The sequence below is a fragment of the Pelophylax lessonae genome (genome assembly GCF_965119305.1).
Source record: "Pelophylax lessonae genome assembly, chromosome: 7".
Classification (NCBI taxonomy): domain Eukaryota; kingdom Metazoa; phylum Chordata; class Amphibia; order Anura; family Ranidae; genus Pelophylax; species Pelophylax lessonae.
This window is the reverse complement of record NC_138774.1, coordinates 38,239,295-38,258,875: the sequence shown is the minus strand read 5'-3', so window position 1 is coordinate 38,258,875 and position 19,581 is coordinate 38,239,295. Positions and strand designations below refer to the sequence as shown.

Below are 19,581 nucleotides of genomic sequence, written 5' to 3'. Positions count from 1 at the left end.
TGAGAGCCTTGACCTTTGAACGGCTTGCCCTTGTAGTGCGGCCGAAAGGCACGAAAGGACCCCTGAGGGGGCCGAAAATTAGCATGCTTCTTCCCAGAAGCCCCCTTAGCCTTGGGGAAATGGGGCAAGAGAGTGCTCTTACCCCCGGTGATTCCCTTAATCAACACATCCAGGGACTCCCCAAAAAGGCGAGACCCATCATAAGGCAGATTGGCTAAGGTCTTACGCGAAGATTGGTCCACCGACCAACATTTTAACCAAACCAGGTGGCGAGACAACACCGCCACACTGTGCACCCGTGCAGCCAACGGAATCAGGTCCAGGTCCGCATCACACAGATACATGACACCCTGGTGGATCTGATCCACCATATCCAGGGTCGCCGGCGAGGCCGAGTCGGCCACCAAGACGCGCCTAAGCATCTGCGTCCAACTTGCGATCGCCTGGGCCGCCATGAGAGAAGCAAACAGAGCTTTAAGCATAGAACCCGTAACAGAATATGTATGACGGGCCAGAGACTCCAGTCTCCTATCTGTGGCATCACGGAAAATGGGTGAACCCTCTGCAGGAATCGCAGTGGCCTTGTTCAAAACCGCAATCGCATGATCCACTGGTGGAGGCACGCACCACCTTTCATCAGTGGCAGGTGAAAAAGGATAACGCAGCTTGAATCTACTTGGTACCGCAAAAGGTTTGCGCAGATCGCGCCATTGATCCTTAACAGCGCGCTGAAAATCAGCATTGCAGGGGAAAACCTGTGGCGTCCTGCGTTTCCTCTGCGTCCCATAAGCCGCCAAGGCAGCGGGGGGACACACTTCGTCCTGCAAACGCAGCGTTTGCTTAATAGAAGCAATCAACTCATCCATGATTGCAAGCTCTTCAGGCGAGCCAGGGGGAGAATTATCAACCCCCTCAACTTCAGCCTCCACCTCAGACCCCACTAGATCAAGAGAGGAGCGGGACCCCGATAGGGAAGCCCCTGCTAGAACAGCCCCATCACCTTCACCCTCAGAATCAGAGGAGAGCACAACTCTGGCCCTTTTGGTAGATTGAGCAGCCACCAGCATTTGCACCTGAGCAGCAAGGCCAGCCACAATAGTGGCTAAATCCCCCCCTGGGGGGGAAGCAGCGGTCCCCTGGCTTTCCACCAATACTGTAGGAAATTTGCCCTCCTGAGAATCCATTGCCCCTGTAATGCCAGACAACCAAGGGTTAACTGCCCCTTTCAGCAAGCGCGGCAAGCGCAGCCCACCGCGTCACACTAAGCACAATGAGACCCCCACAGGGATATGTAAACTGAACACAGGCAATGGATAGCAAGAAACAGAAGGATAAAACCTGAGGAGACCCTCGCCGCTGCTGCTGCCTCGATCGGTGTTCCTGGGAAGAGGAAGTGATGCTGCTAGGGCGCTCTATGTAAACCTATGGAGGCTACAAGAAAATGGCCGCCATGCATGTAAAACATGCGGCCGGAGCGAGGGCAGGCAAAATGGCGTCTTTTGGCGCCGAAACCGTCGCTCCACAGTGCAGTAATGCACACATGTCTGTATGTAAAAAAACAGAACCGATCGCTGCAGCGATCGCTGTAAGTGCCCAAACATGCCATAAAACATGCCCCACAGCACACAGCTTTCCACACTGATCATGCTGACACCCATAGTGCCACACAACTCCCCCCCCCCCCCCCCTTGCAGCCCACAGCATGCAGCCGAGAGATAGGGAGACAAACAGTGTGAATAGAGGCAGGTTACACAGTCCCAGACTGACACCCCTCCAGACAGACAGGTCCCCACATAAATACACTTACCTCACCACGGTGTGGGGGACCCGCACAGGCGAACAAGCCGCTACACATGAGGCAGGGAGAGTCGCAGACAAGACGCTCCGAACGTGGGTTAAGAAACCGCACAGCGTCCAGTGAGGTAGCCACCTCACCAAGCATCCCTGCACCGAACAGGGATGGGTCGTTCACTATGCCAGGAGCGTTACCTGGCTGAACGCTCGATGGCAGACTGGGAAGCCACTGACCCACGACCAGGGGGATCAGCCCGAGACCCAGTCCGCATGATCCTCTTCGTCCGAAGAACTAACTAACGCTGATAAAACAACAGCTAAGTAAAGGTAGAGAGAAAAACTCAAACAAAATATTAAAAAGAAGAAAGAGTCTGGGACAGAAAGTCCCAGCACAGAGAGAGCCAGCCACTCCTGACAAGCTAGACATTAAAACTGAGATATGGTTGCAGGAAGTAGGAGGGTATTGACTGAGGGGACCACCCCTTGAGGGTGGGATATGTTGGATATGTTAAAAGCTTTATTAACATATTCTGTTGCCTAGCTACTCCTTCGGAGCAAAGTCTAATACCCCATATGTGACGAATATGAAGAGGCGGCGACTGTCGGAGGACGTAAGAGAAAAAAGGTTTTTATCATTTTTTTTCTCATCTATGCAGAAATGTTTTGCCTTTTATTTCAATTTTAAACTGAATAGGTTGTTTTACAAAGTGATTGTTTACAATCAATTTAAGCCGGCCATAGACATATCAAAATGTATCTGGCTCAGCAGGAACCTGCTGAATTTTGATCCATCTATGGGTAGGCTGGATGTATGATTGACTTCTGTACAACCAGCCTGTTGGTTTTTCTGTGTGATCAATGCTGGCAGCTAAAGCAGCTGGGAAACCTCCCACTGACGCTTTAAAAAAAATAAAAAAAAAATCGCACTGAAACTGCACATATGAGTCTAAAAATCAAAATCTGCCTTTTGGAGGAAAAATAAATAAAAATTGATGACCCACAAAGATATACATATATTTTATTTGTTTGCATTTAAAACTGCAGAGCATTTCAATTGCGACATCAATGGATTGTAGAGGAGATGCTCAGGCTATTGGACCTTCAGTTATGGGGCTGGAGGAAGCATCAATGGACTATAAATGCAGTGCTGTTACCACACAGGTGCTCTATTGAGAAGTAATTCTGACCAGGATTCATTTTATACCCTAAATTTGGGTGCCATGACACAGGTTTAGAAATGTGGACTTTTAAAAGTTCATGTCCGACTTGGGCATAAATGGAACTGATGCTAGTGTTCAACATGCTTCCTATGAGCCCAGGGCGTCGATGCTCCACCCCTTGCTTGGCTTCACAGGAGAATTCTCTCTGCAGCATTTAGGAATAAGCAGTGCAGCATTTAGGATCTGCCCACCACCAGATCCAAGTGGCTGTAAACCCTTCCATATACCCAGTGAAGGGACTATCCTCAGGTGATACACAGATATTCAACAAATCTGCAGTCTTCTCTATATCCGTTCAAAGTGCTGAATTAAAAAAAAAAAAAAAAAGCTTGCCTGGCAATTCAGAAAAAAGGGGGCAAAGCGCTGAAGTTGCACTCTGCAGAGCTTAGTTAGGAGAACTCAGAGCTGATTGGAGGGAAGGGACACATTCCCCTTCATACAGCTCACAGAAACAGAACTGAGTGTCAATCTCAGGCTGTGTGCTGGTGATCCCTGCCGTCTCCTTTTTTATCTTGGTGTCAGAAGTGACTCCTGCTGATCGAGGAAGGAAGCGGCAGACAGAAATTACACTTCGTGTTCTTAACTGAGACAACATTATAGAGGGATATGCTTTGTTCATGTTTCATGTCTGAGGTTTACAACCACTGTAAGAGTAGGATCTGAGCCTGTGACGTCAGAAGACTGTACCAAAGATGTTGGAAAAAAGGGTATGTATAGTATTTTTTTAATGCTGCGGGGGGGGGGGGGGGTTTGGAGGGTGGGCCTGGGGCAGGAGATTGTCAAGCTCAGAGTTGTCATGGAGCCTCTTTAGGTCAGTGGGAGACGGAGCTTTAAATAAGCCATGACACCTAAGACGGATAAAAGGGGTTTCCTATGCAGCACTATGATTGGCTGCGCAGTGCTGCCGTAATTGGGAGCCCATCCTACCTGCTTCCGATCAACAGCAGCTAATAATGAGCTGTCAGTGACAACCCGGTCACAGTTCTAGAGGCAACGCAAGACAGCAACACATATACATGGTGGCTGGGTGAAATACTGTTGCAAAGGTGTTAGGCATCTGCACCATGGAAAAACCCATTATCAATATATTTGGATAGATAGTATAGAAAGATAGATTAGATAGTATAGGATGGGGTGGGATAGGATGGGGTGGGATAGGATGGGGTGGGATAGGATGGGGTGGGATAGGATGGGGTGGGATAGGATGGGGGTGGGATAGGATGGGGGTGGGATAGGATGGGGGTGGGATAGGATGGGGGTGGGATAGGATGGGGGTGGGATAGGATGGGGGTGGGATAGGATGGGGGTGGGATAGGATGGGGGTGGGATAGATGGGGGTGGGATAGATGGGGGTGGGATAGATGGGGGTGGGATAGATGGGGGTGGGATAGATGGGGGTGGGATAGATGGGGGTGGGATAGATGGGGGTGGGATAGATGGGGGTGGGATAGATGGGGGTGGGATAGATGGGGGTGGGATAGATGGGGGTGGGATAGATGGGGGTGGGATAGATGGGGGTGGGATAGATGGGGGTGGGATAGATGGGGGTGGGATAGATGGGGGTGGGATAGATGGGGGTGGGATAGATGGGGGTGGGATAGATGGGGGTGGGATAGATGGGGGTGGGATAGATGGGGGTGGGATAGGATAGATAGGATAGGTAGATCCATCTAACACATGAATGGTAACGTGTTAAAAATCCAGGTTTAACAGACATAAGTGCATGTGATAACAGAGCAGGATAACAAATAAGTAGCTACACTATATTGTCAAAAGTATTGGGACGCCTGCCTTCACAGTCACACGAACTTTAATGGCATCCCAGTCTTAGTCCGTAGGGTTCAATATTGGGTTGGCCCACCCTTTGCAGCTATAACAACTTCAACTCTTCTGGGAAGGCTGTCCACAATGTTTAGGAGTGTGTCTATGGGAATGTTTGACCATTCTTCCAGAAGCGCATTTGTGAGTTCAGGCACTGATTTTGAAGAGAAAGCCTGGCTCACAGTCTCCACTCCAATTCATCCCAAAGGTGTTCTATCGGGTTAAGGTCAGGATTCTGTGCAGGCCAGTCAAGTTCCTCCACCCCAAACTCTCTCATCCGTGTCTTTATGGACCTTGATTTGTGCACTGGTCCAAATCATTTGTTGGAGGGGGGATTATGGTGTGGGGTTGTTTTTCAGAGGTTGGGCTTGGCCCCTTAGTTCCAGTGAAGAGAACTTTTAAGGTGTCAGCATACCAAGACATTTTGGACAATTTCATGCTCCCAACTTTGTGGGAACAGTTTGGGGATGGCCCCTTTCTGTTCCAACATGACTGCACACCAGTGCACAAAGCAAGGTCCATAAAGACATGGATGAGTGAGTTTGGGGTGGAGGAACTTGACTGACCTGCACAGAGTCCTGACCTCAACCCAATAGAACACCTTTGGGATAAATTAGAGCAGAGACTGCGAGCCAGGAGTTGAAGCTGTTCTAGTTGCAAAGGGTGGGCCAACTCGATATTGAATCCTACGGACTAAGACTGGGATGCCATTAAAATTCATGTGTGTGTAAAGGCCGGTGTCCCAATACTTTTGACAATAAAGTGTGTAGGCTATAATCCTTGTTTAGCCTGACATTATGGAGATGAGCACAGCTTGGTTTAATGTCTATAGCCATTATGGCACTTCAATGGTCAGGCAAACTCTAGAAACAATCTGATATAAAGACATACCCCACTTTTAAGTACACAATGGGACCAGAGCATGTATGTAAATCGAAAATGTTCTTAAAGTGAACCAATACCTTTTTTCACTTCTCAAAACATGTAGACATGTAAACATACTAGCTCTATGGGAAATCCTGGTCAGCTTGACATGGCACTGCGCCCAGTTTTTTAACACTGGCGTCCATGGGAAATCTTGGTCAAATTGACATGGCACTGCTCCCGAACCATAAGTGGCAGGGACCACCAAACTTGAGGAGCACATTAAAGGGACCCAGGACTACGACATAGTAGATTACCTAGGCAAGCTGGCTGTCCCCAGATATATTGTAGTCCTGGGTCCCCTCTCTGTGCTCTCCAAGTTTGGTACATGTCACTAGTTCTGGAGCAGTGCCATGCCAAGCTGACCAAGATTTCCCATAGACGCCAATGAGAAAAACTGGGAGCAGTGTCATGTCAAGCTGACCAATGTTTCCTATAAACGGCAATGTACACACACTCACGAGGGTACGTCAAGTGAGGGTACGTCAAGTGAGGGTACGTCAAGTGAGGGTACGTCAAGTGAGGGTACGTCAAGTGAGGGTACGTCAAGTGAGGGTACGTCAAGTGAGGGTACGTCAAGTGAGGGTACGTCAAGTGAGGGTACGTCAAGTGAGGGTACGTCAAGCGAGGGTACGTCAAGCGAGGGTACGTCAAGCGAGGGTACGTCAAGCGAGGGTACGTCAAGCGAGGGTACGTCAAGCGAGGGTACGTCAAGCGGAGTATGCCTGTAAAACATTTGATAACCCAACAGTTTATCAGTTGCTGGAGGAAACAAAGGATACAAAGCAGCCAAGACCCCAAGCACTGGAAGAGTATAGCGCGGTACTCACAGATCCACCGCCTTCGAGGCTTTGATCACTCTTCTGTTCTACAGCCAGTTCAGCTTCCAGAATCTTCTCCACCGGCATGTCGTCATTTATGGTACCACCAAACTCGGCCTCTCCCTCCCGCTCTCGGCCTCGCTGGCGTTCCTCCTGTACAGCTGAAGGAGACAATAGTCAAATTTAAAATCCAGCTCCCACCAATAGGAGTTTTTCTTATTTCTGATAGAATGGAACAGGAAATGGTTAGGCCTCATACACCCTGGACACTTTGCCATTTCACCCAGACACCTTTCCTCCTGGCAGTGGCGTTTTGGCAGAAAAAAATGCTTGGTGCGTGCAAACATAGGTAACCCGTGTGGGCACATCAACTGCTTGAGCGTTTATTCATTTCAGAGGCCAAAATAATTTATTGTGGCCAATGAAATGAATTAACGCTCAAGTGCTAAACGCACTTGGGGGCATCAAGCATTGTTTCAGCCAAAATGTCACTAATACCTGACATGCTGGCAGTGGGGTTTTTTCTGCCTCTAAACTATTCAAAAGCCTATGTGTGCATTTACACATGAGCTAGAATGCAGGGGCATTTAGAGGCAGATTTAAAAAAAAAAAAAAAAAAAAAAAAAAAAAGACGCCCCCTAAGAGCAGCATTAAAAACATCCAGTGTGCATAAATCCTGCTGTCCATGTCCCCAATCGGGGGCATTTCCCAACTTCCTGTCCAGGTGACAGGAATCCTACAAACAGGAAGTGAGGTTAAAGTGGTTTTAGGCTACGTTCACACGTGGGCGTAGCGATCGCGGGCAGAATCACTGCAATTCTGCCCGCAATCCGGAAATCATTGCAAATTGCGGGACACCTGTACGATGCCTGTGATTTGCAATGGCACCTCAAACGCTGTGCGATGTTGCTGCATTTTCCGCCTGACGACTCGCGGTAACATCGCGCAAACAGAATCGTGGGACGCATGACGCACAAAAGAAGCTCTTGTACCTTTTTTGGGCATCGTGCGTCCCGCAATTCTGTTTGTGCGATGTTACCGCAATTCGTCAGGTGGAAATCGCGGCATCGCACAGAGTTTGAGGTGCAATTGCAAATCACGGGCATCGCACAGGTGTCCCGCAATTTGCAATGATTTCCGCATCGCGGGCAGAATTGCAGCGATTCTGCCCGCAATCCGCTACGCCCCCACATGTGAACGTAGCCTTAAAGTACTTTTTTTTTTTTTAAATTAAATATTTATTCTTAAAAGGTTTTCTTCATAAATTTAGGCTAATATGTACTCTGATGATTTTGGTAAAAAAATAAATAAATAAATCCCAATATGTGTATATTGACTGCTTTGCGCAAATTTTTTTAGTGTCTACAAAACTATGGCATATACACTGGAACTTTTCTTTATTTTTTTACTAGTAATAGTGGTGATCAGCAACCTATAGTGGGAGGGCGATATTGCGTCGGACACTAAATGACACTTTTGGGAGCCGGTGACACTAATACAGTGATTAGTGCTAAAAATATGCTCTGTCACTGTATTAATGACACTGGCTGAGAAGGGGCTAAACATCTAGGACGATCGAAAGGTTAACTTTGTGCCTAGCCAATGTTTTTGTGTCTTGTGTTCTGCTTTTACTCCGAGAAACGATGGATTTTATTCCCTGCTTTGCAGGGACCCAAAGTCCATCCCTTCCCCCTGTCTGAACGGAGATTGGCCTTGTTTACATAGAAAGATCTACATACTGCATCTCTGCCTGACAATCTGCGGGTGCCGGTGGATATCCAGGGCATGCCACCTGCAGATCACAGCAAAAGCGGGGTTGGCACGGCGCATGCGCGCCCCCTAGGCTGAAATGCAGAATCACACATGTATATATACGCGATTCTGTGCAGGAGAGCCGCCCTGTAACAGTAAATGTGCTATGGGGTGGTTTTTAACTAGTTAACTGAACAAGTTGAGGTTAGAAGCTTATTGGCTACCATGCACAGCTGCACCATATTTAACACTCTCCAGTTTTAGTAAATCACGCCCAGTATTTCTGAAATCATCTAGTAAATTACCCCAAAAAACCCCCCCCCCCCCAAAAAAAAAAACACGTAGGGGCAAGAGAATAATAATAATACCAAATCGGTTTATATTTACCGTATATACTCGAGTATAAGCTGGGGCATCTAATTTTACCTAAAAAAAAACTGGAAAAAATTGACTGGAGTATAAGCCTAGGGTGGGAAATGCAGCAGCTACCGGACCCAACTGGACCACCACGAGACCCAAAACAGGGGCTGTGGGCATGGTACAGGAGATGCAGGGTTGTGGGTATGGCACAGGAGATGGTACACAGGCATGGCACAGGAGATGGTACACAGGCATGGCACAGGAGATGGTACACAGGCATGGCACAGGAGATGGTACACAGGCATGGCACAGGAGATGGTACACAGGCATGGCACAGGAGATGGTACACAGGCATGGCACAGGAGATGGTACACAGGCATGGCACAGGAGATTGCAAGGGCTACAGAGGAGTCTCACTTACTTTTCCGCCTTGCATTTAAAAATGGCGCCACACGGCGCCAACATATCACCGCGCATGCGCCGTCTTCCCGGGAATAGCCGAATGTGTACGGGCTTTCCCGAGCGGTGGTGGCGCATGCGCACTTACTGATGAAAAGGTAAGTGAGACTGTAACTTGAGTAGAAGCCGAGGGGGGCTTTTTCAGCATAAGAAAACATGCTGAAAAAGTCAGCTTATACTCGAGTATATACAGTACCTGCTCTGTGCCATATAATTGCACAGAGCAGCCCCATCCAGCTCCCTTCTTTGGTCCCCCACCTGCATTCCTGGTTCATCCTCCTCCTCCTCCTCCTGAGTTCACCATAGGAAGCCACTTCTAATGGTGGCACACCGGCAGGCTCGATCCTGAGCCACGCTGCCTGCGTCCATAGACATTGTGGCTTGGCCACGCCCCCCTCATCACAGGATTTGACTGACAACAGCGGGACCCATTGTCCTCAGCAAAGCCTGAGAGTGGAGAGAGCCGTTACAGAGGAGCACAACGCTGGATAGAGTGAAATAAGTATATAGGAGCGAGGGGGCAAAATGCTATCTATACATTTATGCAAGAAACGCGTTGAAATAAAAACTTTTTAGGCTTTAAAACCACTTTTAATGGACTAACTCCCTAAAAGAGGTTGAAACCCCCCCCCCCCCCCCCTCAGAATCTGAAACTTGGTTGGGATTGGCTTTAGACCAACATTGCTTTGGGAACTTTTAATCATTACCTGCTTCAATGCTGCTACCTGAGTTTACCGGCAATAAAAGCTTCTCAAAGGCGTGATCATCAAGCCTGCCCTGTACACTATAAATACTACTGGGTACATTCCATTCCAAATGTGAATCACAGCCATCCAACTTCCTTAAAGAGATCCTAAACCCAGTTTTATATACCATTTAGGATGCAGGTGTTTGGACCTGCCTAGTGTACTGATGTTTCCGTTGGTCTATTCTCCCTTTTATCGGATCCTCTGATCGCTGGCTCCGATTCCCATTATGAAGGTGGCTCTTGGCTTGCAGGCAGGGACACGACATGGGGTGGGGCAGGAGGAGCAGCTGTCCCGGATGAAGACTAGCAAGGGGGACAAAGAACAGACACAGGTGGTACATCCATTCTAAGGCACATTTTTAAATGTGGGGGAGGGGGTGCAAATTTGGAACCTTGCCCTGGGCACTGGACGATCCTGCTGGAGCCACGCTTCCAAGAAGAGGACTACATCCCTATGTCAGGACTCCAAAGTAAATTTTGATTGACAGCAGCTCTAGAGGCAGTGCTATGGTTCAGGAGATGGCAAAGGCATGTCTTGTTTTAGGTGTCCTTTCAAAATGCCAGCGCATGTCTGCAGAGGCCACGCCCACACAAGTGTCAGCAGGAGGCACATATGCAGCAGCAATATGAATGATGTAACATACAGTCCCGAGTCCTGGATCACATGATTGGGAGCACCCAGAAGTGCACATAACCAACATCCAGAGCCTGCTGGGGTGAAATGTACAAATCGGAAAGTGTTTCCGGCTTTATCCGTCTGCTGCTCAACACCTTTGGGATGAATTAGAGTGGAGACTGCAAGCCAGGCCTTCTCTCCAACATCAGTGCCTGACCTCACAAATGCGTTTCTGGAAGAATGGTCAAACATTCCCATAGACACTCCTAAACCTTGTGGACAGCCTTCCCAGAAGAGTTAAAGCTGTTATAGCTGCAAAGGGTGGGCCAACTCAATATTGAACCTTACGGACTAAGACTGGGATTTCATTAAAGTTCATGTGTGTGTAAAGGCAGGCGTCCCAATACTTTTGGTAATATAGTGTATATTCAGGAAAAGTTTCTAAGATAAAAACCTTTGTAAGGGTCTCAGTGTCACATACAGAATCCTTTATGCAGAAGCAAAGGATCTACACAACACAGTTTAATAGCACCCTCTAGTGGCCAAAATTATTACTGGAAAGGTTATGAGAGCACAAATGCCCTGATGGATCACTTATTCACAAATGTGCGCTTCCAAAGCACAGAAATGTGCAATTTGCCACAACTTTTGGAAACAGGCTGCAATCTCAGGTTGCGCTTGCAGTGCCATTATTTTGTTAATGGGACCACAAGCAAGGGTAGCAGGCACATTTTGCTAAACAAAAAGACTGAAAATTTTGGGGAAAAAAAAACACGTTTTTCATATTTTGTTATAAAATTTTGCAAACAGGTAATTTTCCTCCTCCACTGATGGGCACTGATAGGTGGCACCGATGGCGTGGCACCGATCAGGCTGCTCTGATGGGTGGCATGGAGAGGTGGCACTGATGATGATGCACTGATATGCGACATGGAGAGGTGGCACTGATAGGCGGCACGGATCAGGAGGCACTGATGATGATGCACTGACGGGGGACTGACTGGCAGCACTGATGGGCACTGATAGGCGACACGGAGAGATGGCACTGACAGGCGACATTGATTAGCAGTACTGATGGGCACTGATAGATTGAAGTGGTGGGCACTGATTCGCAGCAATGGAGGGCACTTAGGGAACCGAAGTCCCTCCAACAGAAGCAGGTTATGGCTTTCTTCTTTTCTTCACGCTGACAGTGTGAAAAAAAAAAAAAAAAAACAGGCAACCAGCTTATGTTTACTTCTGTGATAAGCGGTCATTGGCTGACAGCTGATCACGTGGTAAAGGGCCCGCTGTGATTAGCCCTTTAATAATAATAATAATATTAATAATAAGTATAAGCCCTTTACCCTGCTCTGTGATCAGCAGAGTCGCAAGGACTTGGCGATCACAGAGCGCGCCACCCGTGGGAGGACGCCCACCTACGCCCTCCCGGCATTTGAAGCCCGAGCTGTAGCCATCTTACAGCTATAGCGAGGCCATCAAGTGGATTAAGAGTCAGCAGTTCATTGATCATGATCTACCTGTCCACTGTGGCCCTACAACAGGCAGATCACAACCCTGCTGTGGCTGTCACCAGCTCCCCACCCCTTACCCGCCTGCTACAAGACCACCAGAGACAGTTGGACAGCGTGAGAATTTTTCCAGGATGACGCCCCCTTCCATGCCCCCGGTGTCTGACGTTACCCTGGAATATTCTTACACTGTCCAACTGGCTCTGGTGGTGTTGTAGCTCTGTATGCTGCAGGCAGCTTCTCTTTACACCTCACCTGCTACACTTAGAAGCGCACTCTGGTGTCCATTATATTGGATTACAGATAACCATCAATCTGCTGAGGAGATGCTCTGGGCCCAAGCAAGCCATCATATGATAAGGCATTATGAACAGTGTTTAGCTCTTACCACTTTCGAGGCTACTAGCGGTGTTTGCACCATAAACCTATCTTATTTTAAGAATATGCAATTAGTTCAGCAAAGATCATTGCAGTATATACAGCTGACCTGAAAGAAATATTTTAAAGAATGGCGGTGCTTCTCTACATCCTGATTACACTGCAGTTTATTCTGGAATTGTAGGAGATGCCATATCACTTAGGCCCCTTTCACACTTGCGGACCGTTCAGATCCGCCTGTCAGTTTTTCAGGCAGATCTGAACGGATGCCCCATCGGATGTCAGTGGAGACATGTCCGCTGACATCCGATCCAATCCTGTCCGTCAAATCCAGACGGATGGAAACCCTATTTTCCATCCGTCTGGTGGATCGGATAAGAACGGACAGGCAGTCCCGTTCTCATCCGATCTCCCCATAGAGGAGAGCGGGGATCTGACACCTCCCTCTCCACACACAGAGCGGAGACGGAGCTGTCATCCGCCTGCTCAGCGGGGGATCGGAGGATCAATCCCCCGGTGAGCAGCACGGCTCCGTCGACGGAATGGAGCCATGTGAAAGCCATGTGAATCCACATACCAATAACTAAACATTTGCACGCTTTACAAAAAGGGAACACATACAGGTCCCTCTCACAAAATTAGAATATCATCAAAAAGTTAATATATTTCAGTAATTCAATTAAAAAAATGAAACTCATTATATAGATTCATTACACACAGAGTGATATATTTTAAGCATTTCTTTCTTTTAATTTTGATGATTATGGTTTACAGCTAGAGAAAACCCAAAATTCAGGATCTCAGAAATTAGAATATTACATAAGACCAAAAAAAAGGGATTTTTAACACAGAAATGTTGGCTTAGTGAAAAGTATGTCCATGTACAGTATAGTATGCACTCAATACTTGGTCAGAGCTCTGTTTGCATGAGTTATTGCATCAATGCAGCGTGGCATGGAGGCGATCAGCCTGTGGCACTGCTGAGGAGTTAAGAAAGCCCAGGTTGCTTTAATAGCGGCCTTCAGCTCATCTGCATTGTTGGGTCTGTCTGGTGTCTCATCTTCCTCTTGACACCCCACAGATTCTCCATGGGGTTTAGCTCTGGCGAGTTTGCTTTGGACCTATGAGCAACAGTCCAGTTTTTCTACTCCTTAGCCCAGGTAAGATGATTCAGACGTCTCTTTTTCAGGAGTGGCTTGACACAAGGAATGTCACAGTTGTAGCCCATGTCCTGGATTACAATAAGTCTGTGTGGTGGCTCTTGAAGCACTGACACCAGCCGTAGTCAACTCCTTGTGAATCTCCCCCAAATTCTTGAATGGCTTTGCTTCACAATCTTCTCTAGGCTTTGGTTATCCCTGTTGCTTGTGCAACTTTTTTGACCACAATATTTCCTTCTACTCAACTTTCCATTAATATGCTTGGATACAGCACTCTGTGAACAGCCAGCTTCTTTTGCAATGACCTTTTGTGACTTACCCTCCTTGTGGAGGGTGTCAATGACTGCTTTCTGGACAACTGTCAAGTCAGCAGTATTCCCCATGATTTTATTTCCTACTTAGCAGACTAAAAGAACATTTAGGTCCTTTCACACAGGCTTTCTGATCAGGTCCGCCTGTCAGTTTTTCAGGCGGACCGGATGGGCTGCTCCATGTACCTCTAAGGAGCAGCAGATGTCAGTGGTGACATCTCTGCTATCCAATCCGATGCTGTCCGTGAAATCCAGATGGATGGAAACCCTATTTTCCATCCGTCTGGGGGATGGGATTAGATGAAAATGGACAGGCGGTCCGTTATCATCCGATCTCCCATAGAGGAGAGTGGGGATCTGACACCTCTGTCTCTGCAAAGTAAGCGGAGATGGACCTGTCATCCGCCTGCTCAACGGATCGATCCCCGCTGAGCAAAACGGAGTCCGCCGGGCGCACCGCTCCTGTGAAAGAACCCTTAAAGGCTCAGGAAACCTTTAAAGGTGACAAAGAAAATGGCCTCTGCCCCCACCTATAACTGGCCTTCATAGCAAATAACACATGGAAGGGCAACGCACATGAGACAAACAAAGATAAAAAATTCCCATTTCAATTTGCTAACCAGTTTGCTTACCAAATTGAACTGGGAATTTTTTAATCTTTCTTTGTCTCATGTGCATTGCCCTTCCATGTGTTATTTGCTATGAAGGCCAGTTATAGGTGGGGGCAGAGGCCATTTTCTTTGTTGTTAATTTATACTGGTGAGTGGACATACTGGATGCCTTTGCTGTTGTACCATTGGCTGGGCGTCCATTATGCCCCAAAGTACCTTTAGGAGGGTTGGGCTACCTCCAGGCTCACCTGCCCCCTATCTATCCATTAGCTTGCATGTGCTTCCACTGTGAAGACTCTCATAAATTCACTAGAGCTAGGACTGCAGGTAACACAGGGAGCCGTGGAGTGGCCCTGCAGCTTACACTCGCGTTTGCAAATGTGTGCTAACTAAACCCCTGCTTTGACGCAAACTGTTAGACAGGATAATTTGGTTGATAAGCAAACTGGTTAGCAAATTGAACTGGGAATTTTTTTCTTTGTTTATTTTTTAAAGGTATTTTGATTTAATTAGCTGATTAGTGTGACAACAGTCTACAATATTGAACTTTTACGCAATATTCTAATTTTCTGAGATATTAAATTTTAAATTAAAAGAAAGAAATGATTGAAATCTATCACTCGGTGTATAATGCATCTATATAATATAGGAGTTTCACTTTTTGAATTGAATTACTGATTTAAATGAACAGTTTTATAGTAGGTAAGGTTAACTAAAGACAATAGTCCATCCAGTTCAACCTGTGATGGTGCATGTGTGTCGGTAATAATTTCCCATATCCCTGTATGTTGTGTTCACTAAGATGCACATCCAAAAGTCTTTTAAAAGAATCAATACTCCATCCAATACTGCCATCCACTGGGCGATAGCAATAAACTGGCTTGGTTGCAAGTGCAAGCTAGAATGGAGATGATCAAACTTGCAGAACACATCCCCCATACTCTGTATGATTCTATGCATCTCTATTGTAGTTAATGGGAGTACTGGGATTCCTCATTGATGTAGCTTTAGATCGCTATATCCCCCATAGTGTCAAGATCGGATTGTGTATTTTGACCATTGTTTATCTGCTGTAGTCCTATTTTTATACTTTATTCTCTGTAAGGTACTCTGATGCCTGTTTCTTGCTCATTGTCAATGTGTAAATGGTTCTAATTTTGTTTGTAATATGTTCTTCCAATAAGAAAAGAAAAAACAATCAATACTCCCCGCTGACACCTCCAATTGTGGAAGAGAGGTCAACATCCTTATCACCCCGACAGTAAAAAACCCCCTACACAGCTTAAGGTTAAATCGCTTCTCCTCCAATCTCATTGTGTGGCCCCGTGTCCTCTTACACTCTCTGAGATTGAAAAGTTTCCTTCCTACGCTGGGATCACCATTAACCCAGGGCTTGACAAATTTTCCTGAAATCTAGGAGCCAGCTAAAAAAGTTAGGAGCTATTTTTTTTTTTTTTTTAAACTAACAACCAAGCTTTATTTAACCGGTTGCCGACCGCCGCACGACTATATACTGCGGCGGTCAGCCCCGGCCAGGCAGAGTGACGTATCGGTACGTCACTCGCCTGTCACTGACTTGCGAGCCTATAGCGAGCGGGCGCGCGCCCGCCGAGGCGCGCGCCCGCCGCGGCTCGTTCACAGGCAAGTCAGTGCGTGTGACCGGCGGACTCGATGTCCGCCGGCCACACTACGATCGCTCCTGTGAAGGGAGAAAGACAGAGCAGCTTGTGTAAACAAGCTGCCTGTCAGTTCTCCCTGTGTAAAAGTAAAGATCTGACCGTTCTACTATGTAGAACGGTTGATCTTTGCTTTTACACCAATAGCAATGTCCCTACACAGTAGAAAGCACGCCCCTAGGACACACTTAACCCCTCCCTTCCCAATAAAGTTAACCCCTTCCCTGCCAGTGTCATTTTTGCAGTAACAGTGCATATGTATAGCACTGATTACTGCAGTAATGTCACTGGTAACCCCAAAAGTGTCAAAAATGTCAGTCAAGGGTCCGATCTGTCCGCCGCAATGTCGCAGTACCGAAAAAAAAATCGCAGATCGCCGCCATTACGCGTTAAAAAAAAAAACACCAAAAATGACAAAAATCTTTCTCTTTGTTAGTAAACGCGATAACTTTTGCGCAAACCAATCAAAATACGCTTTTTGCGATTTTTTTTACCAAACATAGGTAGCATAAAACAAATTGGCCGAAAAATGTTAAAAAATTTTGATTTTTACTTTTTTTTTTGGGGAATTTCATATAAAAAAATGTGAAAAATATTGTTATTTTTGCAAAATTTACGCTCTTTTTTTGTTTATAGCGCGTGATCAAAAAATCGCACAGGTGATCAAATACCACCAAAAGAAAGCTCTGTTTGTGGGAAAAAAAGGACGTCAAATTCGTTTAGGTACAGCGTCGCACGACCGCGCAATTGTCCGTTAAAGTCACGCAGTAAAAAATCGCAAAAAAACCCCTGGTCCTTTAGCAGCCAAATCCTCCGGGGCTTAAGTGGTTAATAAAACGGATACTAAATTTACACATAAATATGACTGGAACTCCACTCTCCTCTAGCGCAATTGGATGAAAACAGACTGTCTGTCTCTTTCCATCCGATGCCATCTGATCCGATCCACGGGATGGATAGAAAATAGAACCACCATCCGTCTGCTTTTGGCGGACAGGATCAGATGGCGGCAGATTACTGCTCCATAGAGGAGAATGAAGGGTCCGATCAGGTCTGCCTGAAAAACTGACAGGCGGACCTGATCAGACAGCCCGTGCGAAAGGGGCCTTCGGCTGTGGCATGGCGATGAGGAAAAAAAAAAAAAAAATAATATAATTATTTTTTTTTTAATAATAATAATAATAGGAAAAAAATATATATATATTTTTTTTAATAATAAAAAAAAAAATATATTATTTAGGTTTTACATTTAAAAAATAAATTAAATTAATAATAAATAACCACACTCCCTGTCAAAGGTAACTAACTGGACAGGGAGATGTCATTGTGAACAAACAGGCAGTGGAAACCGTAATTACAACAGTCATTACTCCCGGCCACCACAAGAGGGCGCCAGTTCCCCATTGGAGGCCTCTCATCTCAAGTAGGCCGAAAAGCCAGGGCCTCAATTTTCGGACGGCCCAGAAGTCCGTGCAAAAACGACAGGACACCTTCTGCAGGCCACCCCAGGCGCCAGGTCGCTAATTCTAGTCGCAAATGCGACCTGGCGCCCGGGTTTTGTCGAGGCCTGCATTAAGGTATTTGTATACCGCCATCATATCTCCTCTCTAGCACCCCTTCTCCAGGGAAAATAGATCTTGATTATATTCTAATTTTTTGAGATGCACCTGTATAAAACAAAAGCGCACTTACCTTCTCTCTTCATGCCGGTGGCCAAACACTTTTGATATCGGCAGTATTGGCAGCGGTTCCTCTGTCTCTTGTCCACAATGCAGTCCTTGTTGTCCCGGCAGGTGTAGGTCAGGTCTTTGCGGATAGTGCGTTTGAAGAAGCCCTTACACCCTTCGCAGCTGTACACCCCATAGTGCTTTCCTGGGGGGGGGGACACAAACCAGAAAACTTATCAGGAAAGTATTAACAAGTGATCAGCTAATTATTTGCCTTCAGAACAGAATAAATACAGAAAGAAAATAAATTTTTTAGTCTAGCCCAGTGTTTCTCAACTCTGGTCCTCAGGGCAATCTAACCGGCCAAGTTTTCAAGAAAACTGAAATACATTACAGGTGATATCATTTGATGCTCAGTGATTGCAGTATTTTAGTCTGCATCTCCCCCAAGGTAATACCTAAAATCTGGCCTGTTAGTGTGCCCTGAGGACCGGAGTTGATAAACACTGCTCTAGCCATACCCATAGATTTAGTATCCAATTGATTGTTCTATACAATTGCTTAAGGTGTTTGTAAAATTTCGTTTTTTTTTCTTATAAAAAACAACAAACATGTCATACTTACCCCCTGGGTGCAGTGGATTTGCAGAGAGCAGTCCAGATCCTCCTCTTCTCAGGTCCCTCTTTTATGATCCCGGCCCCTTCCTCCTGTTGAGTGCCCCCACAGCAGGCAGCTTGCAATGGGGGCACCCGAGCCGAGTCAAAGCTCCCTGTGTACATTCAGACACGGAGCCCTGATCTGGCCCCGTCCCCTCTCCCCCGATTGGTTAGCTGACTTTGATTGACATTAGCGTTAGCCAATGGCGCCTCTGTGTCTCAGCCAGTCAGGAGGGAGACATCGCTGGATAGAGAGGTACCTCAGGTAAGTATTAGGGGGGTTGATGCACACAAAAGGCTTTTTATCTTAATGCATAAAGATAAAAAACCTTCTTACAATACAAACAGTTTAATCAACTGGATTTTTAAACAATGGCTCAATAAAACACCAACAGAAAACTTGCCTTTGCTGGTAGCTTTAAAAAAGGACCTGAACTGGGGAAGCTGTCTCCAAGAAGGGGAAAAAAAAGGAAAAGAACTAATTTGTAAGGATGAACGACTCTACCTGGGTATGGTTTGAATCAGTTTGAACATCAGTTTCAAAGTAACGCAGTGCCGAATTGTAAAAAATGGCCTGGTCATTAATGGGGCAAATCCTTTCCGGAGCTGAAGTAGTTAATGCATAGACTTCATTAAAAAAAAAAAAAAACATTCTGCCTTTAAGAGGGGGCTCTAACCCTACTCACTTTTTCCAAAACATTAAAGTTATGGATAGAGTTTCATTTTAATGGTAAAGCTGGCCATACATTATACAATTTTCTTGTTCATTTCCCTTTAGATTTACCTTCCAACCATGTAGCACAAGGGCCTGCCTGGTTGCAAACAAATTGAAATGGTTTAGGTTTGACCTGATATTATATGGTTTTGTTAAATCTAAAGGAAAATTGTACAAGAAAATTGTATAATGTATGGCCAGCCTAATCCAAAAAGGAAACCACCACTAAAAACGTGGCTAGATTTGAGAGTCTACACACTTTTAAACTTTTTATTTACAAATGTTATATCATTGTTATCTATATAAAGATTACAATGCACAGCATTAGGATCCTTTCACACGAACGATCCGATCAGATCCGCCTGTCAGTTTTTTAGGTGG

General features: G+C 46.2%; 1 protein-coding gene across 1 annotated transcript in view; it reads right to left on the bottom strand.

The window, feature by feature from the left end:
* Positions 1 to 19,581, bottom strand: part of RXRB (retinoid X receptor beta) — a 116,551-nt gene that overhangs the window by 28,438 nt on the left and 68,532 nt on the right. The window contains exons 4-5 of the mRNA XM_082263130.1: positions 17,855 to 18,034; positions 6,590 to 6,741 (exon numbers count right to left, since the gene is read on the bottom strand). Coding sequence (XP_082119256.1) covers positions 6,590 to 6,741; positions 17,855 to 18,034 — 332 coding nt within the window. The remainder of the gene's footprint in view (positions 1 to 6,589; positions 6,742 to 17,854; positions 18,035 to 19,581) is intronic.